The 26,854-nt window shown below is 37.8% G+C and overlaps 1 protein-coding gene across 2 annotated transcripts; it reads left to right on the top strand.

Annotated features, from left to right (window-relative positions):
- Positions 1 to 17: 17 nt before the first annotated feature.
- LOC140923140 (uncharacterized) lies at positions 18 to 26,380 on the top strand. Of its 2 annotated transcripts, XM_073373212.1 has the most exons (11): positions 18 to 2,313; positions 4,434 to 4,494; positions 11,735 to 11,795; positions 13,530 to 13,600; positions 15,590 to 15,658; positions 20,678 to 20,818; positions 20,927 to 20,959; positions 21,195 to 21,227; positions 24,368 to 24,388; positions 24,927 to 24,986; positions 26,266 to 26,380. In XM_073373212.1, exons 4-11 carry the CDS (start codon positions 13,546 to 13,548, stop codon positions 26,268 to 26,270), a joined length of 417 nt encoding a protein of 138 aa, XP_073229313.1. In that variant the 5' UTR covers positions 18 to 2,313; positions 4,434 to 4,494; positions 11,735 to 11,795; positions 13,530 to 13,545; the 3' UTR covers positions 26,271 to 26,380. The 2 variants fall into 2 exon arrangements, with proteins under 2 accessions (XP_073229313.1, XP_073229314.1); XM_073373213.1 differs by lacking the exons at positions 18 to 2,313; positions 4,434 to 4,494 and adding an exon at positions 6,864 to 6,920.
- The last annotated feature ends 474 nt before the right edge of the window (positions 26,381 to 26,854 follow it).

Raw genomic sequence — 26,854 nt, 5'->3', positions numbered from 1 at the left:
CTGTGAGCAGAGTATCCTTCGATCTTCCTACAAAATATTTCTAAAAAGATCAAAGGAGACTCTGCTCGCCGGGGGGACTGTTTAGGTGAACAGTGGAAAACCGAGACGATTTTCCTTCGTTCCGATCTTGAAGTCAACTATTTCGAGTCCGGTTGTGAATGAGCACAACACGTTCTACCGAAGATCGTGTGAGTGCGGTCTTGTCGCAAGTTTGTTCATATAGACAACGCTAAAGAGACTTCCTTTGTGAGAAATGAACAGCACGACTGAAATGAAACTTGCCCAGAACGGCGAAGTATTTGGCAACTTTGTCGTTAAAGCACTGCCCGCTCAGGATGGAGAATTTCTCATTGTTGAATTTCCTTTACCACTTTTCAAATGGAAAATAGAGGTTAAAACTTACCTATTTAAAAGCGCGAATGAACAGGCGGATCGCGAGGCCAATTATGTTTTTAAACAGTTCTAGATTTTTGTTTGTGTTTTTTTAGCCTTCTCTAGCTCTAGGTTGGAGATTTGTATTTACTTTTTTTTAACAGTTGTATTTTTGCTTACCTAGCCTTTTTTAACTGTAGGTTTTAGTTTTAGTTTTAAATAACATTGGTTGCAAATTTTGTTTTTCGAACCTTTTTAATGCTTAGTTAGAGTCTATTTATTATAAGCCGTTTATATATTGTAAGACAGGTTTTGATCTCTGTGAAGCACTTTAGGCCATTTTATATTTTTATGGATAGCGCTATATATATATATCTAGCCGGATTTTTGAAAACGTTATCGCCAAATGGACCTTTTGCGTCCAACAGTTTTTTTCGGCCAAAAACTATCTCCAAAGTAGCTATTATAAAAACTAAAAGTGTAACCATTGCTTTTTTCTCTTCTCCTCCTTTCCTTCTCCTCGCTTTTTCTCTTTCTAATTCTCCTTTCCTTTTCCTTCGAGCTTCTCAGGCTTAAGAAACATGCCTTTTGACGCCATTTCACTCAAATGACTGCAAATTTCGTCAGATTGGTTTTCAAAAAATCGCCAAGATATGTAATTATATAAGTAAATGATAATAATAATAATAATAATAATAATTATTATTATTATTATTATTATTATTATTATTATTATTATTATTATTATTAAAATCGATAGTATATGTAAAAAAAAAGTAGAAGCTCATGAAAAGATTTGATGACACAAATCCTGGGGTTTTATTAAAAATATTATCGCCCTTGCCGAACGCTTACAAGGGAAAGCATTGGCAATACTTCTGTCGAAGATTTCACCGAGAAGATTAAACTATTATGGGATATTAAAGGTGGGACTGTGCGAGGAAGAAGAGGAAGGTTTATCTTATAAAGTGACAGTACTCAGCACACTCTCGATAGGGAGAACTCGGCTCAGTTGTTACCCACATTCTTAATGGCCCTTATGCGTGTTAACGTCAGACGAGCAAGTTTCGCTACCAATCCTGGTTTTGAAGTCAAAAAGTTGCCAAGATTTGCATAAATAAATTCCCAAGGCAAAAACTGAGAATATTCACGCCCAAAAAGTGCAAATGCGAAGAGTTTTGCTTGCAAATCTCCACTTTCTTTGACCACGACTAAAGGGGGACAATTTTAGCCTCCCTTCTATATAGACGTTGAACTTCTTTTGGCTGTTCACGCAATGGGGAAAAAACGCGTGACCAAGCTCTAAGAGCGTCTGCTAGAATGTAATTTTGGCGAGGCATGACAGATTGTCACGCAAGCCGGCAGAACAATGTACCCCCATTGTGGGGGTATTGTTTGGGAAACTTTCATTAGACACAAAAAGCAAATGGACAAAACACTTGCTTTTAATGAAATTACCCCATTACCGTATTGCTTCAAGGTCCTTCAAACCTGCTTTGGACTGCCGAAATTTGATACTGAAAAAACGCCAATCAAGTTCATTTGTCCCTGAACCACCCGCTAACTTTCGAACGACAGGTTACATCGGACTGAGTGTTCTAACGTTTTTTTTTTTAGGCTGATCATTGTGGGTTCAAATTTGTTTTGTCTGATCATGATTGGGATACATTTGTTGAAATTCCTTTACAATCTTGTCCTTAAACGTACCTAGTTTCAGGTTGGATCATCACATCCCCCTACCCTGGCCCTTTCAGCAAATCCCGATGTTTCATCCGCGTTAGAAGTATTTGTAACTTGATCCAACCAATCATGATGATGTCATTGACTGCTGACCAATAGCAAAACAACTAGTCACCTCATTCTTGTCCCCTTTACAGAAGGACTTTGCTCAGTGCCGCTAGTTTGTTTCGAAGACAAAGGGTCACAAAACACCAAACATTGGTAAGTTGATAATTAACATTCGAGTAGGATCCAGTTTTCTTGGTCAAAATTACAGTTATACCAGGCTCCTGGTTTTACCCTTATTTTGGGATTTGACCTTTTTCCGACCTCACTTTGGCCTGCATTCGCTATTTTAACGTATTTAAAAAGTGTTTAAAGGATCAAGATCTACATGAAAACTAGCAGTTGAAATTTAATATTTCGAGGTCAAATTACTGTAAATATCCTTATCCCAACAATGCCAATGCCCTCATTCTAACGTGGTAGACATAAGTTTCGATTTCTTTGCCAATTTTTTGTTCTGCCACTTTCTACTTTCTCTTACCCCGACAACTATCTCTTTAGGGTCTCCAAGGATGAGGCGTGGTCTACTTTCCCTGATCTTATATATTTCAGATTGCGCCAAAATTAATAAAAAAGAAATGAAACATCTTAAACTGAATATTTTCTGTTTTTCAATATAACCAGTGGGCCCTTGAAGCACGAATACCAAGTGGTAATATTCCTTAATCAAGCATTAACTTCTACAATTTCCTCTTTTCTGCAGTTCGTTTATGTGGTATTTTAGAGATTTCATTGTTGAATTGTTAAACAAAGGAATTTTTTAAACACTTACTTAGTTTATAGAATAACTCAATAAGAAACCAGTGATTTATTTTTTAGGAAAACTGCATAATTTTTCTTAACCTACCCTAGTTCATTCTATTCCAAAAAAATTTATTTTAATCGAAAAAAGCGACACTTTAATACCTTAGTTGAACCCTCACCACACTAGGTCAAACCTGCTTTTTGTGCAATTCGATATTCCAGTAACCAGTCGCCTCGTTTCCCATGACTACCGGCTTTCAAGATCGTCACAACAGATGGAATTGATTTATAAAAGAGGAATTTTAAAATTTATTTTCCTGTTTACGGCATGCAAAAATCAGTTTGAATCGCGCGACCAAGTTTTCCTTTTAATGCTTCGTTTCTTTTCCGTTATTATACGTTACATCTTTTTTTCTTGTTTTTCTTTTTCCTTTTTTTTGTAGTTGTTGTCAATGAAACTATATTATAATGAAAAAAAAAAAAACTGGCAACAGGTTACAACAACGACAAAAGTTTTTCCTTTATGTATGGCCTATAGCTCGTTATATCTACATAAAAATTAGTATTTCCACGTCATGTTCAGGAATAACAATTATTTGATACAGTTTTTATCTGCTGACTTCCTATTTCGAGAAATTGTCAACTTGGATCTGACGTTTTCATTTGTTGTTTGCCGCAAACCAGCTTTTAAACCTCTCTGAATATATAGCGCTTGCCTTAAATAAGATAGGCAAACTGACTAAGAGTGCCGTCTACAAACCTTTATAAATTAGGTAATAGCAACGTCATAAAGACAAAACGAGCTGCCAAAATTGTCATATACATTTTTGATTTTGTAAAATGAATTGGCAAGTACATAAAGTTCTAATTAATAAAGTTCATTCTAAGTTTAATTTCAACATGTGTCATCCACCGTAGGGAATTTACAGCTTTCCGATGAAAAATGACAACTGCTCGACAAGTGTTTAAAAGGGGATGGGATGTGGTTGGGGGAGCATTTATTAAGGCACTCTTGGAACTGACTGAGGGATACTTTGTTAGAAACTTCTATTAGTCACAAAATGCAAATGGAGAGGAGGCTTGCTTTTAATGAAATCGCCGCATTACTGCATTACTTCAAGATCCTCCAAAACCCGCTTAAGATTGGCTTTTGATATTTAAAAGGCCAATAATGAGGTTCATTTTTCGATCCCTGAACCACCCGCTAACTTCCGAACGACAGGTAACACCGGACTGAGTGCTCTAACGTTTTTTTTTAGCTTGATTATTTTGGTTTCAAATTTGTCTTGTCTGGTTGACATACATTTGTTGAAAGTGCTTTACAATCTTGTCCTTAAACGTACCTATTTTCAGGTTGTATCGTCACTCCCCCACCCTTGCACTTTCAGCAAATCTCGATGTTCCTTCTCTAGTGAATTTTAGCTAACCACGTTGGAAGTTTGAAACTTAATCCCATGATCCGATCATATGAAGTCATTGATTGCTAACCAATAGCAAAACTACTTGTCACCTCATTCTTGTTACCTTTACAGAAGCCAGACTTTTCTCAGTGTCGCTAGTTTCTCAGGTTCAAAGACAAAGCACCACACATTGGTAAGTTGATAATTAACACTCGAGTAAAATCCATTGTATAAGGAAAAGCCTTAAGCAAGTATTCAAAGCGTTATATACTTCATATTCACTGGCATCAGGCTATTGGGTTGTAATATTTGTTGTGTAGATATATTCTACCAATTGAATGCTTTGTGATTGGATGAAACAGTTTTCTTTGTTACAGTTACAATTTTACCTTCTTTTAGGTTATGGCCTTTTTCGACCTCACTTGGCCCGCATTCCCTATTTCAACTTATTTAAACAGTGTTTAAAGGATCAAGATCCACACACAATTGTTGATTACAGAATATATTGAATTTCTGACACAAGAATAGACTTACTGGAGTCACTTTGCTACAACAATTCCAACTGGCTTTGCAAATTTCTTCCATATAAAAAAGGCGTTAAATATTAGACGGAAAATTCTTTGCAAACCTCTGTTTTCAAAACTAGCAGTTGAAATTTAATATTTCGAGGTCAAATTACTGTAAACATCCTTTAAATACTCCACCAATGCCAATGCCCTCATTGTAACGTGGTAGACATAAGTTTTTTGCCAATTTTTTTTTCCGCCCGTTTCTGCTTTCTCTTACCCCGACAACTATCTCTTTGGGTCTCCAAGGATGAGGCGTCGCCTGCTTTCTCTGATCTTATATTTCAGATTGCACCAATATTAATGAAAAAGAAGTGAAACATCTTAAACTAAACATTTTTTGTTTTCAATGTAACAAGACCCCCGGAGAGGGCCCTTGAAACACGAATACCAATTGATAGTATTTTTTATCAAGCATAAATTCTACAATCTCCTCTTTTCTGCAGTTCGTTTGTGTGGTATTTTAGAGATTTTATTGTTGAATTGTTAAACAAAGGAATTTTTTTAACACTTACTTAGTTTATAGAATAACTCAATAAGAAACCAGTGAACTATTTTTCAGGAAAACTGCGTAATTTTTCTTAAACCTGCCCTAGTTCATTCTATTCCAAAAAAATTTATTTTAATCGAAAAAAACCAAACCTTAATACTGTAGTTGAACCCTCACCACCCTAATCAAACCTGCTTTTTGTGCAATTTGATATTTCAATAACCAGTCGCCTCGTTTCTCATGATTACTGGCTTTCAAGATCGACACAACAGATGGAATTGATTTTTAAAAGAGGAATTTTAAAATTTATGTTCCTGTTTACGGCATGCAAAAATCAGTTTGAATCGCGCGACCAAGTTTTTCTTTTAATGCTTCGTTTCTTTTCCGTTATTATACGTTATAACTTTTTTTCTTGTTTTTCTTTTTCTTTTTTTTTTCCAGTTGTTGTGAATGAAACTATATATTACAATTAAAAAAAAACTGGCAACGGGTTACAACAACGAAAAAAGTTTTCCCTTTATGTATGGCCTATAGCTCGTTATATATACATAAAAATTAGTATTTCCACGTCATGTTCAGAATTAACAATTCTTTGATACAGTTTTTATCTGCTGACGTCCTATTTTGAGAAATTGTCAACTTGGATCTGACGTTTTCATATGTTGTTTGTCATAAACCAGCTTTTAAAACCTGTCTGAATAGCACTAGCCTTAAATAAGATAGGCAAACTGATCAAGAGTGCCGTCTACAAACCTTTATAAATTAGGTAATAGCAACGTCATAAAGACAAAACGAGCTGCCAAAATTGTAATATATATTTTTGATTTTGTAAAATGAATTGGCAAGTACATAAAATTCTAATTAATATAAAGTTCATTCTTAGTTTAATTTCAACATGTGTTATCCACCGTAGGGAATTTACAGCTTTCCGATGAAAAATGACGACTGCCCGACAAGTGTTTAAGAGGGGATGGGATGTGGTTGGGGGAGCATTTATTAAGGCACTCTTGGAACTGACTGAGGGATACTTTCTAGGAAACTTCTATTAGTCACAAAATGCAAATGAAGAAAACGCTTGATTTTAAGGAAAAAAAACCGCATTACCGCATTACTTCAAGATCCTCCAAAACCCGCTTAAGATTGGAATTTGATATTTAAAAGGCCAATAATGAGGTTCATTTTTTCCCTGAACCACCCGCTAACTTCCGAACGACAGGTAACACCGGACTGAGTGCTCTAACGTTTTTTTTTTTAGGTTGATTATTTTGGTTTCAAATTTATCTTGTCTGGTTAAGATAGAATTGTTGAAAGTGCTTTACAATCTTGTCCTTAAACGTACCTATTTTCAGGTTGTATCGTCACATCCCCCATTTCTTCTCTAGTGAATTTTAGCTAACCACGTTGGAAGTTTGAAACTTAATCCCGTTATCCGATCATATGAAGTCATTGATTGCTAACCAATAGCAAAACTACTTGTCACCTCATTCTTGTTACCTTTACATAAGCCGGACTTTTCTCAGTGTCGCTAGTTTCTCAGGTTTAAAGACAAAGCACCACACATTGGTAAGTTGATAATTAACACTCGAGTAGGGTCCACTGTATAAGGACAAGCCTTAAGCAAGGATTCAAAACGTTATATACTTCATATTCACTGGCATCAGGCTATTGGGTTGTAATACTTGTTGTGTAGATATATTCTACCAATTGAATGCTTTGTGGGTGGATGAAACAGTTTTCTTTGTTACAGTTACAATTTTACCTTCTTTTAGGTTATGGCCTTTTTCGACCTCACTTGGCCCGCATTCGCTATTTCAACGTATTTAAACGGTGTTTAAAGGATCAAGATCCACACACAATTGTTGATTACAAAATATATTGAATTTCTGACACAAGAATAGACTTACTGGAGTCACTTTGCTACAACAATTCCAACTGGCTTTACAAAATTTTTCCATATAGAGTTAAATATTAGACGGAAAATTCTTTGCAAAGCTCTGTTTTCAAAACTAGCAGTTGAAATTTAATATTTCGAGGTCAGATTACTGTAAATATCCTTTAAATACTCCACCAATGCCAATGCCCTCATTGTAACGTGGTAGACATAAGTTTTTTCCAATTTTTTGTTCCGCCCGTTTCTGCTTTCTTTTACCCCGACAACTATCTCTTTGGGTCTCCAAGGGTGAGGCGTCGCCTGCTTTCTCTGATCTTATATTTCAGATTGCGCCAATATTAATAAAAAAGAAATGAATCATCTTAAACTAAACATTTTTTGTTTTCAATGTAACAAAACCCCCGAAGAGGGCCCTTGAAACACGAATACCAAGTGATAGTATTTTTTATCAAGCATAGATTCTACAATCTCCTCTTTTCTGCAGTTCGTTTATGTGGTGTTTTAGAGATTTTATTGTTGAATTGTTAAACAAAGGTATTTTTTTTAACATTTACTTAATTTATAGAATAACTCAATAAGAAACCAGTGAACCATTTTTCAGGAAAACTGCGTAATTTTTCTTAAACCTGCCCTAATTCATTCTATTCCAAAAAAAAATTATTTTAATCGAAAAAAGCGAAACTTTAATACTGTAGTTGAACCCTCACCACACTACGTCAAACCTGCTTTTTGTGCAATTTGATATTTCAATAACCAGTCGCCTCGTTTCCCATGATTACTGGCTTTCAAGATCGACACAACAGATGGAATTGATTTATAAAAGAGGAATTTTAAAATTTATGTTCCTGTTTACGGCATGCAAAAATCACTTTGAATCGCGCGATCAAGTTTTCCTTTTATTGCTTCGTTTCTTTTCCGTTATTATACGTTATATCTTTTTTTTCTTTCTGTCTTTTTTCCTTTTTTTTTTTTGCAGTTGTTGTGAATGAAACTATATATTATAACAAAAAAAACAAAAAAAACTTGGGAACAGGTTACAAAAACGAAAAAAAGTTTTCCCTTTACGTATGGCCTATAGCTCATTATATCTACATAAAAATTAGTATTTCCACGTCATGTTCAGAAATAACAATTATTTGATACAGTTTTCATCTGCTGACGTCCTATTTTGAGAAATTGTCAACTTGGATCTGACGTTTTCATTTGTTGTTTGCCGTAAACCAGCTTTTAAACCTTTCTGAATATATAGCACTTGCCTTAAATAAGATAGGCAAACTGACTAAGAGTGCCGTCTACAAACCTTTATAAATTATATTAAGTAATAGCAACGTCATAAAGACAAAACGAGCTGCCAAAATTGTAATGTACATTTTTGATTTTGTAAAATGAATGGCTTAGTACATAAAGTTCTAATTAATAAAGTTCATTCTAAGTTTAATTTCAACATGTGTTATTCACCGTAGGGAATTTACAGCTTTCCGATGAAAAATGACGACTGCCCGACAAGTGTTTAAGAGGGGATGGGATGTGGTTGGGGGAGCATTTATTAAGGAACTCTTGGAACTGACTGAGGGATACTTTCTAGGAAACTTCTATTAGTCACAAAATGCAAATGAAGAAAACGCTGGCTTTTAATAAAATCACCGCATTACCGCGTTACTTCAAGATCCTCCAAAACCCGCTTAAGATTGGAATTTGATATTTAAAAGGCCAATAATGAGGTTCATTTTTCGATCCCTGAACCACCCGCTAACTTCCGAACGACAGGTAACACCGGACTGAGTGCTCTAACGTTTTTTTTTTAGGTTGATTATTTTGGTTTCAAATTTATCTTGTCTGGTTAAGATAGATTTGTTGAAAGTGCTTTACAATCTTGTCCTTAAACGTACCTATTTTCAGGTTGTATCGTCACATCCCCCATTTCTTCTCTAGTGAATTTTAGCTAACCACGTTGGAAGTTTGAAACTTAATCCCGTTATCCGATCATATGAAGTCATTGATTGCTAACCAATAGCAAAACTACTTGTCACCTCATTCTTGTTACCTTTACATAAGCCGGACTTTTCTCAGTGTCGTTAGTTTCTCAGGTTCAAAGACAAAGCACCACACATTGGTAAGTTGATAATTAACACTCGAGTAGGATCCATTGTATAAGGACAAGCCTTAAGCAAGGATTCAAAGCGTTATATACTTCATATTCACTGGCATCAGGCTGTTGGGTTGTAATATTTGTTGTGTAGATATATTCTACCAATTGAATGCTTTGTGGTTGGATGAAACAGTTTTCTTTGTTACAGTTACAATTTTACCTTCTTTTAGGTTATGGCCTTTTTCGACCTCACTTGGCCCGCATTCCCTATTTCAACTTATTTAAACAGTGTTTAAAGGATCAAGATCCACACACAATTGTTGATTACAGAATATATTGAATTTCTGACACAAGAATAGACTTACTGGAGTCACTTTGCTTCAACAATTCCAACTGGCTTTACAAATTTCTTCCATATAGAGTTAAATATTAGACGGAATATTCTTTGCAAACCTCTGTTTTCAAAACTAGCAGTTGAGATTAAATATTTCGAGGTCAAATTACTGTAAATATCCTTTAAATACTCCACCAATGCCAATGCCCTCATTGTAACGTGGTAGACATAAGTTTTTTGCCAATTTTTTGTTTCGCCCGTTTCTGCTTTCTCTTACCCCGATAACTATCTCTTTGGGTCTCCAAGGATGAGGCGTCGCTTGCTTTCTCTGATCTTATATTTCAGATTGTGCCAATATTAATAAAAAAGAAATGAAACATCTTAAACTAAACATTTTTTGTTTTTCAATGTAACAAAACCCCCGAAGAGGGCCCTTGAAACACGAATACCAAGTGATAGTATTTTTTATCAAGCATAAATTCTACAATCTCCTCTTTTCTGCAGTTCGTTTATGTGGTGTTTTAGAGATTTTATTGTTGAATTGTTAAACAAAGGAATTTTTTTAACACTTACTTAGTTTATAGAATAACTCAATAAGAAATCAGTGAACTATTTTTCAGGAAAACTGCGTAGTTTTTCTTAAACCTGCCCTAATTCATTCTATTCCAAAAAAAGTTATTTTAATCGAAAAAGCGAAACTTTAATACGGTAGTTGAACCCTCACCACACTACGTCAAACCTGCTTTTTGTGCAATTTGATATTTCAATAACCAGTCGCCTCGTTTCTCATGATTACTGGCTTTCAAGATCGACACAACAGATGGAATTGATTCATAAAAGAGGAATTTTAAAATTTATGTTCCTGTTTACGGCATGCAAAAATCAGTTTGAATCGCCCGACCAAGTTTCCCTTTTAATGCTTCGTTTCTTTTCCGTTATTATACGTTATATCTTTTTTTCTTGCTTTTCTTTTTCTTTTTTTTTTCCGGTTGTTGTGAATGAAACTATATATTATAATTGAAAAAACTGGCAACAGGTTACAACAACGAAAAAAGTTTTCCCTTTATGTATGGCCTGTAGCTCGTTATATCTACATAAAAATTAGTATTTCCACGTCATGTTCAGAATTAACAATTATTTGATACGCTGACTTCCTGTTTTTAGAAATTGTCAACTTGGATCGGACGTTTTCATATGTTGTTTGCCATAAACCAGCTTTTAACCTTTCTGAATATATGGCACTTCCCTTAAATAAGATAGGCAAACTGACCAAGAGTGCCGTCTACAAACCTTTATAAATTAGGTAATAGCAACGTCATAAAGACAAAACGAGCTGCCAAAATTGTCATATACATTTTTGATTTTGTAAAATGAATTGCTTAGTACATAAATTTGTAATTAACAAAGTTCATTCTTAGTTTAATTTCAACACGTGTCATTCACCGTAGGGAATTTACAGCTTTCCGATGAAAAATGACGACTGCCCGACAAGTGTTTATGAAGGGATGGGATGTGGTTGGGGGAGCATTTATTAAGGCACTCTTGGAACTGACTGAGGGATACTTTCTTAGAAACTTCTATAAGTCACAAAATGCAAATGAAGAAAACGCTTGATTTTAACGAAAAAAAACCGCATTACCGCATTACTTCAAGATCCTCCAAAACCCGCTTAAGATTGGAATTTGATATTTAAAAGGCCAATAATGAGGTTCATTTTTTCCCCGAACCACCCGCTAACTTCCGAACGACAGGTAACACCGGACTGAGTGCTCTAACGTTTTTATTTTTAGGTTGATTATTTTGGTTTCAAATTTATCTTGTCTGGTTAAGATAGATTTGTTGAAAGTGCTTTACAATCTTGTCCTTAAACGTACCTATTTTCAGGTTGTATCGTCACTCCCCCACCCTTGCTCTTTCAGCAAATCTCGTTGTTTCTTCTTTAGTGAAAATTAGCTAACCACGTTGGAAGTTTGAAACTTAATCCCATGATCCGATCATATGAAGTCATTGATTGCTAACCAATAGCAAAACTACTTGTCACCTCATTCTTATTACCTTTACAGAAGCCGGACTTTTCTCAGTGTCGCTAGTTTCTCAGGTTCAAAGACAAAGCACCACACATTGGTAAGTTGATAATTAACACTCGAGTAGGATTAAGCAAGTGTTCAAAGCGTTATTCACTTCATATTCACTGGCAACAGGCTATTGGGTTGTAATTATATTTGTTGTGTAGATACATTTTACCAAATGAATGGTTTGTGGTTGGATGAAACAGTTTTTTTCGTTACAATTACAATTTTACCTTTTTTTAGGTTATGGCTTCTTTCCGTTTCTCTTAGTTAGAAACCAGTGAACTATTTTTCAGGAAAACGATATAATTTTTCTTAAACCTGCCCAAGCACATTCTATTCCAAAAAGTTAAATTAATCGTAAAAAAGTCTCAAATTCAAATTTCATTTGTAAAATTTGTAGTTGAACCCTCACATCGAGACAACAGATGGAATTGATATTTAAAAGAGGAATTTTAAAATGTAGGTTTACTTGTACGGCATGCACAAATCATTTTGAATCTCGTGACCAAGTTTCCCTTTAATTCTTCGTTTTTTTTTTCGTTATTATATCAGTCTTATGTTATGTTTTTCTACCTTCTTTTTTTTGCAATTGTTGTAAAAAATAAATAATAATAATAATAATGACAATAATAATAATAATAATAATAATAATAATAATAATAATAATAACAATCTGGCAACAGGTTAAAACAAAAACAAAGTTTCCCCTTTACTTATGGGTTATTGTTCGTTATAATTAGTATCTCCACGTCATGTTCAGCCATAAGAATTGAATGATACAGTTTTTATCTGTTATTTCCTAATTTGAGAAATTGTCAACAACTTCGATGTAACGTTTTAATTGTTGTTTGCCGTAAACGTGCTTTTAAACCTTTCTGAATAACACTTGAGCCTTAAATAAGATGGGCGAAACTTATGGTCAACTTCGTCGAATCAGTATCGACAGCCCCTGTGTTTCACAAACTTCGTGCTCGTCCTTCTTTGAACCATCTTAGATCCACATACAAGGATACAAGGCTGATCGCTGAGATCACCTTGTAGAATCGTTTATTTGAGTCATGAAAACGGCGATTATTAAACCAATACCAAGGTTACACGTCACCTTATTCAATGCACACAAGTTTGTTATGTTGTGTCCGAAATCTTTAGAGGATTATTTTTTTTTGTCAGAGATTAATGTGATCTTAAGACGTTGTTTCTGGAACTTTTATTTTTGACGAGATATTTGTTGTTTCCAAAAATTGTAAAGCTGATAAAAGTTTAGTTTAAATTAGTAAGCTGAAAGTCATCAAATGGAGGGAAACAAGAGAGAATGAGCTATCAGTTAGGGAAACGATTGCAAGCCAGCCGTCATCATGACTAAGGCCGGGGATAGGTGCAAGGAGCAAAGTTATGAAATTGTTTTTTAATTTGTCTTGGCATGGAAAGACTCAACCAACCTTCTTATTTTTTAAGTTTTTTTTTTGTCGCATAAGAAAAATGCAAACGCAATTTGAACATTAATTTCTACCAAAAGCTTAAGAGAACTCCATTACTCAAAAGACCACAAACGGCTGGTATGTTGAAACTGCTTATATAATGCGAAGATAAAAACCTGTTTGTCCACTTCTTATCCTGTTGTAGAATGTTCTACCAGAAACATTATGTAATATTCTAATTGGGTCCTTAAAATAAACAAACAGTCGTGACAAAGTACTCAGCGCAAACGTGTCTGTTCCAGCACGAGTGTTTCTTCTTCAACACAGATCTGACTGAACTTAATATACTGATATTATTTTAATTGCAGTACTTAGCCAGTGAAGATGAAGGTTTCAGGAACTTCCGTTATACTTCTTCTTTTTTTTACTGCTGTTGCAGGTAATGCATTTTATCTTGCAGTGCTGTTGGCTCAGGTTTTTATGCTGCAGGCTATGCGTATGCGTTTCTTGCTCCAGATAAGCCACAGTGATCACCTCCACACTTAATTTGCCGTTATTTTCTTTAAGATTAAACTTCTTTCATTTTCTATTATCTAAAACAAGCAAACTTGACCAAGTACGATTTCTTGTATACTGATAGATTTTATCGGTTGTTTGTTCCCTGACAAACCACGTGACATTGTTTTTGACCCATCAGTCCTTGGGCCCGTGCAAAGATGGCGGATATCGTAAATAAGGTTTCCCAGACAGCAATCATATTAGACCAGAAAGCCTCGGAGTCATGTTAGAATTTTAATATATCGAACGTAGGCTATTATCATTCGATGCAAATTGTTCTTTTCATTGGCCGAAAGCCCACCACGTGACCTGCTAAAATCTGCCCACAATTAGTGGTCTGCTCACACGCAATGTCGTTCAATTGTGTTTGGCTTTAGTGTTTGGCTGCAAATAATATCCTGCCCATGCGTAGATGGCAGATCGCTTCGCTCTCCGAAGACATTCATTAAAAAACAAACTTGGAACAATTAGTGAACTCGGTTATCGCAAAATATCGTGATTTGTCATTGTCTCGCAGATCAACTATTTGCCTCTGCCTTCGGCTTCGGGAAATAATTGATGTGCTCGCCACTGAGAAATCACGACATTTTGCTCAACCAGTCAACCTCGTCCAATAATTGCTAGCCTGCGAGCAAGCTATCCTATTTGGGCGAGTGAAGCGAGTCTCGCGAGAACGCGCGAGCGAGCGGCGAAGCCGCGAGGGGCCGGCGAAAGGAGAGCTTGCAACCATCCCTCACAAATTTTCATTTGTACTTCGCCCAGACGAAGGGAAATACCATTGGCTGAAAAATGACGTTCCGGAAATCAAAGTTGATTGATAACAGGCTGAGCTGGCACCCGCTTCGTCTGTGTGTCAAATTTGGTTCTCAAGGGGATCAGATTGGTACCGAGAACTTGTTTCAGCCCTCAAAGCAGACGGGCTCGTTTCCTCGGCCCCCTCGCTCGCGCGTTCTCGCGAGGCTCACTTCGCTTACCCAAATAGGAGAGCTTGCTCGCAGGCTAAATAATTGCTAAATATGAATCCTTCAGAACAGCTGGATTACTGTACTTTTAATCTTTTCACTGCCAAAGGTGGCCAAAGTTAAAATTCAACCAAATTTCCAAATTTCGTTTTGTAAAATACTGAAAAGCAAATAGTACCAAGTGAAAACACTGCCAAAGATGTTAAGACGGAATCCATCAGGAAATTGAGTAATTTTAATTTTCAGTGGACAAAAACCTTGTACCACTCATTATTTTAGGCCATACCGCACCCCGCTTTTTAACACTTTTCAAGGGTTATGGATGTAAATATTTATTTGTAATAACACCAAAGACAATTTCCCATCGGAGTCCGAGAAAATAAATTAAAAATTTCACAGAACTTTTAAGAAAACACAAAATCGTCATGAGTAAGATTTCATTTAGTGAAATTTGAAGCTTTTGAAGTTTGTTTTATCACAAGGTTTTTTGTCCACTGATGGATTCCGTCTTAATTCATTGGAATGGTCACACCAAATAATTTTGTTCACAGACTAAAATGAAGCCTATTGCGTCATGTCATTAATGCATTCCACACGGCAAATTAATCTGAGATTCCTCGGTAAAAAGGAAGACAAACTCCTTTACCACCCATGTCTAATACTTTTGCCCAACCTGAGTCGTTCATCCACAATACGTTTGTGTATCATATGATTAATGTTTCGTACATTCACACCAAAAACAGTAACGATATCACATGCTTGAACATTGCAGTAGAAGGAATAATTCCTAATGAAGATAAAAAAAAAAGAACATCCCTTCTGCGAATCCTGCAAACTGCAAACTTATCTTTCTTTTCAATTTGATTAGTTTACTTATTCACATTTTCTTCGCTTCGATTTGAATTTAGCCTTGCCCTCTGATCGGAAGCAGACGCATGAAGTTGACAAAACTGTTTGGGTTCGCTCCACGGCGTTCGGTAAGTAAAAGAAAATTAAGAAAGTTAAAAGAAAGTTAAAGAAAATTAAACTTGTTAAGAAACCTTATTTTCTCGTATTTTTCTTTTTTTGATTTAGTGCAAACTCGAAATTATAGAGAGGCTTGGTTAGTTAATTATGGAATGTGTCGTTGCTTTTTAGTAAATATTTTCACGTTTACTTAAACTTCTTGTTACCCTGGGTGCCAGAGGCTTTTCATGCGCGGTTTCCGGTTTCGGTTAAGTGTCTTCGGCCTTCGGCCGAACACGTGTCGGCCTGCGGCCGAGGAAAAGAAGCTTCCCATCGCACGCGAGAAAAAACCTCTGGTACCCAGGGTAACTTCTTGTTGATTGTTCAAATCCATTTATAGTCCCTCGGTCGTACTCACCCAAACATTCGTTGAAATCCAGAGATAAAAACTTTTTTCTATCTTGTTATTGAATTCATAACTTAACTCGGCTCAGTCTCTGTTTAGTTCATATTTTTAACGTATCACCCCGGGGGGGGGGGGGGGAGGACTCCGCATATGAAAGCGGTGGGGATACTCGTCGTCTTCGCTAACGGCGAAGAACATTTTACGGCAGTATGCCAATGAGTTTAGAACGGGTGCGGGAAACCCCACGGGACACCTATGCATATTGCGTTGGACCCCCCTGTTACACCTGTATATGTCCCAACATGCCGAGCTGCCCGCGCAAAGTGAAGAACTGAAGAGGCTTTGTGAAGAAGGGATTATTAGGCCTGTTACCCAACCTACAGATTGGCTGTCAACATGCTGGTTAAAGAAAAACCAAACAGCAAATTTCGCATCTGTATTGACCCAAGCCAGACCATAAATAAGTCGATTAAGAGACCCAAACACACGATACCGACCATCGAAGAGAAGGTTCCTCTAGTAACAAAAGCCAAAGTCTTCACCACTCTAAATGTATATCTGAAGCATTCCAAACCATTGTACTGGATGGAAATTCCTCTCTACTCACGACGTTTCAGGGGCCAAACGGTCGCTATTGCTATAACCACATGCCGTTCGGTATTGCTTCTGGTCCGGAGGAATACCAGCGGCGGCAGCATGAATTCTTAGTCGGTCTACGCGGTGTAATTAACATCGCCGATGATATTTGATTGTATGGGTGGGGCGACACAAAGGAAGACGCTGACATCGACCACGACCGAAACCTGGTGCAACTCTTGGAGAGGTGTGCTGAACACGATCTACAGTTCCGCGAAAAAAACTTCAGTTCAAATCTCCATGTGTCACTTTAATGGGGCACAAGCTTACCCATAAAGGGGTGGAGCCCGATCCTGCCAAAGTAGCCGCCATCAGAGAAGTGCAAGTTCCAACCGACAAAGCTGCAGTGCAACGCTTTCCTGTGAATGTGCCAATACCTGTCCAAATTCTGTCACAACCTGTCCAAAACGGTCTTGCCGTTGGGGAACCTTACCAAAGATGACTGTAGTTCTTTGTTCTGAAAGTCACGAAACAACATTTAACTCAGCTAAAAGTCTCATGGCCTCAACAACAGCGCTGCGCTATTATGACACACACCTCCTAGTGACACTTAAAGTACAGAGAAACCCCGCCTTACGGCCACTTTTTTCGGCCGCTTAGCAAAAGCTGTCTTACACTTTCTTGTAAAAAAAAAACCCTCGTTAATACGGCCAAATTTTTTTCGCTTATTGGATTCCACTGGAGACGCATCTGACCATGCAATAGCTGGGGTTTTACTAGAAGAGGGGCCCCTGTCTGTCTCACTTCACATACCAACCGCAACACAGAAAAAAACTATGCTCAAATAGAGAAAGAGTGTCTTGCGAGTGTATCCTGCATGGATAAATGGCATTACTACTTGTAAGACAATCATGAGATCACAGCCCACTCAGACCACCAACCCCTGGAGACAATCTTTAAGAAACCCTTGAGTAGAGCCCCCCGCAGATTGCAAAGAATGATGCCGAAGTTGCAGAAATACCAGTTCACCGCTCGTTATAAGAAAGGGAAATAGCTTTTTGTAGCAGACACTCTGTCTCGCGCAGTCACCAATGTTCATGATGACACAACCCCGACAGTCATTCAGGAGTGCGAAGTGTTTCGTGTAGAACTGTGGATGTGGGCGCAAATAGAGTAAAAGTTCGAACAATGAACCAGATCAGAGAGGAGACTAGGCTTTTGTACATTATGCTAGCATTTTTTCGAGCATTTTAGTGAGGCAAAAGTAAGGTGGAGCATTATTCGAGCATTTTAGTGGCATTTTCCCCGGAAAATTAATTTTCCCGAGAAAATAAAATAGAAATTAACTTTTTTCAGGAGCCCACGCCCCATGAGCTCCTGCTTTTTTAAACAAAGTGAAGACTAAAATTCCAAATTCGCAAAAAAACTAATGCAGCTGGGTTTTTTGGCTGTATTTATGAACTTGTACACGTTGTCGTTGTTACTTGCAACACTTGCACGTTTTTGTAAGTGTAAACTTTGAAATTAATTTAAAAAACCCGTTTGTATAATGAGCATTATCCGAGCATTTTAGTGACTTTTTTGGGGAGACCGAGCATTTTAGTGGGAAAAATGGAGCATTAAGGTGGAGCATTTTAGTAGGGAAGCAAAAGCATAATGTACAAAAGCCTAGAGGAGACTTCAAAAGATCCTGTTCGAGCAGTATTGCATAAAGTAAATCTGAGTTTACTGGGATTCAAGAGACGAGATCACAGTGTATGATGGAATCCTTTAAAAGTCTCATCAAGTTATCGTACCCACATCCTTGCGACCTGGAATGTTACGGAAGATACACAAAGCTCACCAAGGCGCAGATAGCAGTATACGACGAGCACGTGAATCAGTGGACTGGCCAGGCATGCAAGCAGCAATCAGGCATACATGTTCATCTTGCGGAGTTTGTGCCCAGTACTTAAGGGAGCGACCTTGAGAACCCATGGGGTCACACGACAAGCATGTGATAAAACATGGATTAATAAAACATGGATTAATAAAACATGGAAAGATGTGGATTAATATAATAAAATACAGTCAACATAAGCAAATGCATGAGTTCTTGTTCTGCTCACTTTTCAGAACCAGTAAACTATTGATTCTAATGAACCAATGAGTCACCTTTTCAAATATTATTTTTGTTCTATGATGCAGGTCCGCTAACAACGCTCTCGTGAAACTAAAAACAACAACGACGACAAAAAGTAACGTAAAGTAACGTTATTCAGCGAGGGTGACACTTCACAATTTCAAGCGCTAGTATAAAAACCAATGGCCCTCTGAGTGACTCCAACGGACTCGTGTTGAAAATATTTTTTTCTTTCTTCACCATTTTGTCGGCTTGTGAATACGGGGCGTTTTACTTTCTTCCAACGTTTTCCACGTGTTTTCGGAATGCCTCGGCACTGTCCCGGCGACTGGTTGGCAAAAGTTTTTGCTCGTCACTCCTTCGTCATGCGCATTGCTATGGGATGGAAGGGAAATGGCGAAATACCAGATCTTTTGGGATTTCAGGACATATGAATAGTCTTGCAACAATGCAACAACATGATTAACGACTAATCACTTTTTTATTCCCTGCTTACCCCATTGTTATTGCTTGATGTAAATCAAATCTACCTCCCTAATCAAGGTAAAAAAAAGTTTAAAATTAGGGTAGAAAAAAGGTATCAAGGTAGAAAATGTTACATCACGGCAGTTAAATGATAACAAGGTATAAAATGTTCCATCACGGTAGTTATAAAATGATATCAAGGTAGAAAATCTTTCATCATGGTAGTAAAATGATATCAAGCTAGAAAATGGTACATCACGGCAGTAAAATGATATCAAAGTAGGAAATGTCACATCACGGTAGTAAAATGATATCAAGGTAGAAAATGTTCCATCACGGTAGAAAAATGATACAGTATCAAGGTAGAAAATGTTGCACCACGGCAGTAAAATGATATCAAGGTAGAAAAGTTAAATCATGGTAGAAAAAGGATATCAAGGTAGAAATTGTCACATCACGACAGTTTAATTATAACAAGGTATAAAATTTTCCATCACGGTAGCTATAAAGTGTTATCAAGGTAGAAAATGTTACATCGCGGTAGTAAATTGACATCAAGGTAGAAAATGTTCCAGGACATTATCCCTACAGCTACCAGTCAGGTCGTTCCAAAACTAGCGTGTCCCGGCGTTGCACAAGAAAACATTGCAGAAAAGAGAAATAGGTCAAAGGTGCAGTACGAAAGAAGGCATTAACCCCGCTTAGAAAGTTCATAGAAGGGAAAAAAGTGTACCTCAAACCCCGCCCCACAACAAATCTCAACCATAGATCTATGGGGAGGTAGTAGAAAAGCCCACACCAAGATCTTGCGTGGTCAAAACAGCGATGGGACCAGTTCACCGTAATCATTGCCTCATCAGGAGAGCGAAAGCCCGGACAGCCTTCAAGATTCAGAGATTCAGATTCAGAGACAACGTCATGTAAAACAACTGTTCGTATCGATTTCGTTTCAGGAACTACGTCAAATCGAGACTGTTTTAAAAGCACTACTTTTCTTTGCTTTCTTTTTCTTGTTTTTGTTAGAGGGAAGGTGTTACTCAACTACGTATCACATGCTTCGTTGAACCAACATGTTATTACCGTATTATCGCAAAGACCTTTGCATACTTTAGTCCTTTGCGCACCCTGTACATATTTACAGATGACAGCGCATTAAATATTCCGTAACGACGTTACGGGGGGAGGGGGAGGGGGGGCTAGCTTATAGTACTATTGAGCAGTTTTAGCATTACTTTGACCTGCTGATAATTTTCTCAAATTGCATGTTTAGGTATTGTTGGATTGAGGAAGGATATCTAGTTTTTAGTACTTCATAGTTGTTTACAGTTTTTTTTACATTCAATTTTATTTATTTATTTATTTATTTATTTATTTATCAGGGTCCTGATCAAACGAAATGATTTCGTTTTATCAGGACCCTACTGTAAAACACTTAAGTGAATCCCGGGTCCTGAATAAAGATTGATTTTAATTTATTTAAAGGCCCCAAGGTGCCTGAGACTCAGTACCCCAAGCCAAACGTACTAATGGCAAACCCGATAAAGAATAAAAATGCAAATGCCGGGCTTGAACAATACCAACAACTGCCGTCAAATGTGGAGATCAAAATTAAGATGGTAAACGGTTAGTATTTTCTCTTTTATAGTTTCCATTCATTTCGACGTCTATATTAAACTTACAATAAAAATCCACCATGAAAATAACTCTTCTTTATGATGCTCCTTCTTTCAGATAATGTCAACGCGGTAATTAGAAACCAACAGGGTAAGCGCAGTTTTAAACAAACAAAACAATTAGCAGCCTTCAAAATTCTTATCGATACAGCGCTTATTTAATAAATTTTGTCGCTTATTATCCCAATACTCTGAGAAGTTTTTGTTTAGTTAACTTGATTTTAACCTCGTGCCCAGAGCACTGGGGAAGAGATTGACTCCATATGCTTCTTCGCCTCTTCTCTCCCCGGAGGGTTTTAAATTTCCTGGACGTTATTTTATTTCAGATCTGGCGAACTTTATGTCCCAGATGTTTGAAGGTAAGTGAAACAGCTTTTTGGAACAAAAAACTTGCTATTTTTCTCCTTGAACTAAAAGAATTCTGCAGTCCACATGTGCGAGCGGAATTCGGACTCGGCTGTTCTCATTCGGACTTGGCTGTTCTCAAGCTACTAAGGCTTTCGAAAGTAAATGTACACATCGGTACACTGCATGGGCTGACCAGTGCGGCTGGCAGCCATGCAGGGCAGACTCTACTAGAGTGTTCCACCTCCCAATGATAAGGCTAGGGGGAGCAGAGATGGGGAGCTATTTGGCAAATTTTATCGGTTTATTTTATTTATTTTGTTACTGCGAAAGCTGATACGGCTTCCTGACATCGCATTAATATTTTACAAATTCGCAAGACATGTGATGTTTACTTCTGTTACTTTAATAAAAACTAATAGGGACACTGAGGGTGCAGTCAGAGATTGCTTTAAGCTTTCAAAGTAACTTACAAAAAATGTGTCAGGTTCATTTCTTTTGGAGCGAGAAGAAAACTTCTGTTTGTTTTGCCTCCGTCACCAATAAGTAATAGGCCAGTTGCACTGAGAGGTCACGTGACCAATGCTTCCTTTAAACGATGCGTTGGAATCTTGCTGATGCCAAAAATTGAAAGAGCACATAAAAATTATCTTACACCCGAAATTTGAGAGGAAACGCATTTAAGGGAGATATTTTATGGCACTTTGAGTTTTCAACAAAGCAGTATGATTTATACTGGCCACCATGTTGGAGGGCATACTCTTACCCTCCAACATTTCGGCCAAAACTACTTTTTGCTTATATCTTGTTAAACGTTTGATAGTTACGCTCAGATGTGCTGTAAACGTTACCACATCATCTTTTCAACATTTCCCTTGAACTTTAAGTGCAAAATTTGTGTTCTGAAAGATGTAATACTTAATTTTAAAAATCACATTTTGGTCACGTGATGAGCTACGAAGGAACTTACTCATTTTAAGAAAATGGTGCGGATTTGAAAAACCAAATTACTATTATTTTGTTTAAGATATGACCCACTAATCGTTTTTTCGAGGGCAAAATCATATAACTTTCATTTTCATAAACACGATGTCACATGACCTCTTAGTGCAAATGGCCTATTAAGGCTTTATACAAAAGGTCTAGACTAAAGCCTGGTTTTCACTAGCGCGTAAGCGTGACCATAAGCATAAGCACAAGCACATTTGTAAGCAAGTGAAAACTGGGTCGACATAAACTTAAGCACAAAAAAAAAAAACAGACAAGTTCGTTCTTCTTGTGCATGTGCTTATGCTTATGTCGTAGCTTCGACAAGTTTAAAACTGGGTCAATATAAGCACAAGTATAAGCACAAGGCCGTGGACCAATCATAGGTCACTTTGACTCAGACCTCATGCGAACATATCAAAAGCAATATGGCGGACGCTTCGTCCGTCATCTTGTTCATCATTGGGTTGAGGAGAACTGGTATCGAGAATTGAGTCAAATTATGCCATTCTGCGCGTACGTGTGTCCTTAAGCTTTTGCTTATGCGCTAGTGAAAACCAGGCTTAAGGGTGCGTTTCTTTGAGATGATCTGGATCAGGTTCAGTGATCTGAGATCACTGATCGGATCATGGTAGATCAAATGAACCGGTGAATCCACTCTGGACAAGGATTCATCGGTTCCTTTGATCTACCATGATCCGAGTGATCTCGGATCACTGATCCTGATCCAGATCATCCCAGAGGAACGCACCCTAAATGTAGGCTGGCTGAAACGCAGGCTATTGAAGTGGTGCCTCAATAAAGAGGAGAGCCAGTTTCTTGGGTATTTTTAGCCTGTGTGGCAGGCGTTTGAAAGGGAAGGGAAAGGGAGTTTTAGGCGCGAGCAAGAGAGGATAAAGGCGACAGAGAAGGCAACCCCATACACACCCTATTCCATAGCTAATTCGTCTCGAGTTATTTTTAAGACCGCAGATCCCAAGGGGGATTAGACAACAGCCAATCACATAGTGCGAATGTGTTCCGCGCGGATGACCCACGCTCAGAGCCACGCGTCCTTCACGAATTGACGAAGAACAAAATGGCGGAAGACGCGGAGAGCGATATTGCTATTCGTTTTGTCGACGAAAACGACTACAGAGAGATTTCTGCTACAGCTGTGTCATCGAGACGGAAATTAAAAAAGAATTGCCCTTCCTCTCCTTTATAGAGCTAACAGTACAGCAGGAAAATCCTTAACACACTAAATATTCTCTCAGGATCATTTATAATTTACAGGTTGAAGAGAGCAATTTCTGGTTTGATATTTATTCTTTTATCAGTCTTTTATTATTCAACAAAAATAACACTTGGCGTCCTACTTGCTTTATTGTACAAACGACCAGTTTCAATAGACCGGCGAAATTTCTCATTTTATTAAAGCACTGAGGTTACGACAACTTCGAGCTAAACTGATTTCACGGGTTGTCAAAGAGTCTAGCGATTCCCTTTTCCCAGGTGAGCGCCGACTCATTTCGCGTCAATATTCAGGAATGCTCTCGATATCTTTACGCTTTCATTGCCTTTCGCGCGACATGTTTTGCACGGCGTTTAGTCATGCGAAACCTCCACGAAACATCCACGCAGCGCGCGAGGAAACTTTATCCCGATTCTAAAAATAACTCGAGACGAATTACCTATGGAATAGGGTGTGTATGGGGGATGCCTTCTCTGTCCCCTTTATCCTCTCTTGGCGCGAGAGAAACGCGAGGGGCGCCCCTTGCGTTTCTCTCGCGCCTAAAACTCCCTTTCCCTTCCCTTTCAAACGCCTGCCACTTAGGCTAGGGCATTTTAAAAAAACATGAAAATGTTTCTGGCAGCTGTAAGGGGACCATCCTCGCACCTTCGACCCAAAACGCTGTTAAGCCTTTTAAGCAACGCTTCATGGTTTACACAACCGATTTTCCCGCACTTAGTATGCATGTACACCTGTGTTCAGACCTGGGTTTCATAAACATGATTCGCCGGCTAAGATTAATCAGACATAACTTGCCGATAAACTTAAAGCAGCTAAAAGAATTGGCAGACCTCTAGCAGCTTTACGACCTCGCTTTATATTTTGTTAATTAAAATCAGCTGTGTAGTGTTTATGGTTTACCTCTAAAAACTTTCGGAACTTTGTTTGTTTCAGCCCTGTTTACAAACCAAGGAGGTAAGCGAAGCATTTTTCTGTTATCGATGAACTTAACTTTGCACCATAAAATCCCACACGTACCATTAGAAACGATCAAAACAACAGGTCTGACTGCGACATATCACTTACGTGATTCACTAGATTGTTGGGTGTTCAATGGTCAATGAGTCATGCATTACTTTGTGCCTTTAATCATACACAAAATGCTTCGTTGGAGATATGATTAAGGTATCCAACAAATTTCATCAGGGAGCGCTTACCATGATAAAGGGAATGGCCGGAATTTTGCATACATTGCATAAAACTCGAAAAAGTTGGCCCAACCTTTTCAAGTTTCAATCCATGTCCATCCTTGGCATCCGTTGCAACAGACGACAGAAAACAGTTTCAATATCAAAATATAATCTTAAATAACAACATTAGACCATTATTTTTTTTAATTTAATTGATGTGAAGACGAGTTTTAGCTTTAAAAAAAAGATAGAAAATAGTTTGACATAGCCCCATTCACCCGTCGGCTTTGTTGTTTTAAAACTTACGAAAAAATATGTTTCAGGGCTACACCAAAATTTAAAGTACATAATAAACATGGTGGAGCAGATTCCAGGTAACAAAGGTGAGTTATTATCAGTAGTACCTTAAGAAAACAAGTCAAAGAAGTAAGAAAGAAATCTTATATACCCGGGAAAGATGAAGATGAAACGATGAATATATGAATATCGTATATTAAGACCGCGGAATGAAGAAATAAATGCGGAGAAAAACATCACAGTTAAAGACGCAACTTACGTGGTTGCGAAAAAGAAAGCCTGAAAAATTTCGGCTTGCCGAGTATGTAACCGGGTATATTATGAACTAGTGCAATGACCAGCTTCCAGTTGGCTTACTACAGTAAAATTCCGAAAATAAGCCCCGGGGCCTACATTTTTCAAAGGCCCTTTTTGAGAGGCTTATTTTTGGAGGGGCCTATATTCGGAGGGGTTTATCTACGGAGAGAAATTTGCGTTTCAAAATTGACTGGGCTAGCCTTATAGTTGGAAGGATATTCACACCGTTTTTGCTTTGTTTTACTCTGTATTTGAGGGCAAATTCCAAGTACAAGCCCCCCGGGGGGCTTATATTTGGAGGGGCAATTTAACGGAGGGTTTTTTGCGTTACGAGTTTGGGGGCTTATACATGGAGGGGCTTATTTTCGGAATCTTACGGTAGCTCAGTTGGTTAGAACGCTGCACCGATATCGCAAAGGTCAGGGTTCCAATCCCAGCAAGCCTTTCAGGCTTTCTTTTGGCAACTGCATAAGTTGCGTCTTTATTTGGGACGCGGCGGCCGTCTTTGCATTTATTTCTACTTTGCGATTCGCAACCATATACCAAATATATGAATTCATGTATTCATTCTTTCAAAATAAACACAATTACGTTTCTTTTTTGTTATGAAAAATAACGGCCAGGTTCGGGCAAAATTTTCGTGGACGCAAGGACAAAATACAATAGCTAGCCGAAAAGTCAGTAAACAAAATACCCCGGGGGTGGGGTACTTGGGTTAATTTTTGCTGGGCCAATTATAGACCCCATCTTAGTCCCTTTTGGGCAAATATTAAAAAATCGCGATCCCAACTTAGTCACTTGCTATTTATAATTATGTAATTACCTTATATTGATTGAGAACGCTAGAAGTGAACAAATATCTGGCGACTTTGCTGTAATTCCAAACGTGAAGGCTCTGACTTCCATTCAGTCCAAAGGTTGGAGCTAGAAAGAGCAGCAGTAGCAGTAGTAGGAGTAGTAGTAGTGGTGGTAGTGGAAAGCAGTAGCGGTCAGTGGTATAATACTGTTTTTATTATTAATTAATTAATTAATTAATTAATTAATTGTGCGTGTGTGTTTTTTTTAAAGTTTGATGCCGGAAAATATCCTCTTCATCAGATGGTTGCTTCCCTGGGAACCGGTCATTGGACTTGACCCGTCATATAATGTTATTACATAAAGTGGTAAAATTCCTGAAGTTAATTACAAATAAAGTAACTGAAATTTAAAGTTCTTCTCTTCATTGGAAGCCTTTTACTGACAAAAATAATTCTGAGTGGTCATTTGGAAGTGGGAATGTTATATCATAGGGGACCCAGAATCACAACAGCCTGCTGGAAGCCAAATTATAAGGGTTTGTATGAGAATAGGCCCTTTGCAGCTAGCCAATAGACTACGAGTAGTCCTCCATTTTTCCTCAGGGGTAGTAGAGCGAACGAAACGCGAGCGCGCGTGAAAATCACCCTACGCGAGAGAAGGCGACACGGATGATTTTCATGCGCGCTCGCGTTTCGCTCGCTCTACTATCCCTGGGGAAAAATGGGGGACTACTCGTAGTCTAGCTAGCCAATCACGTAGTACAAAACCGCTGTGCGAGAGCAAACGTCGCACCGGGACAAGACAAACAAAGGAAATTATCATTTAAAATTATGTATGCCTTTTGTTTGTCTTATCCCAG

The sequence above is a fragment of the Porites lutea genome, chromosome 13 (assembly GCF_958299795.1).
Source record: "Porites lutea chromosome 13, jaPorLute2.1, whole genome shotgun sequence".
NCBI lineage: Eukaryota > Metazoa > Cnidaria > Anthozoa > Scleractinia > Poritidae > Porites > Porites lutea.
The sequence above is the reverse complement of the archived record's forward strand: the minus strand, read 5'-3'. Positions and strand labels throughout refer to the sequence as shown.

What these genes read in the sequence shown, in the direction of transcription:
- LOC140923140 (XM_073373212.1), top strand. Translation starts at nt 13,546, where the DNA reads ATGAAGGTTTCAGGAACTTCCGTTATACTTCTTCTTTTTTTTACTGCT. An exon ending in TTTTTTTACTGCTGTTGCAG is followed by an intron (nt 13,601 to 15,589) that starts GTAATGCATTTT and finishes ATTTGAATTTAG; the next exon opens with CCTTGCCCTCTGATCGGAAG. An exon ending in CCTGTTTACAAACCAAGGAG is followed by an intron (nt 24,389 to 24,926) that starts GTAAGCGAAGCA and finishes AATATGTTTCAG; the next exon opens with GGCTACACCAAAATTTAAAG.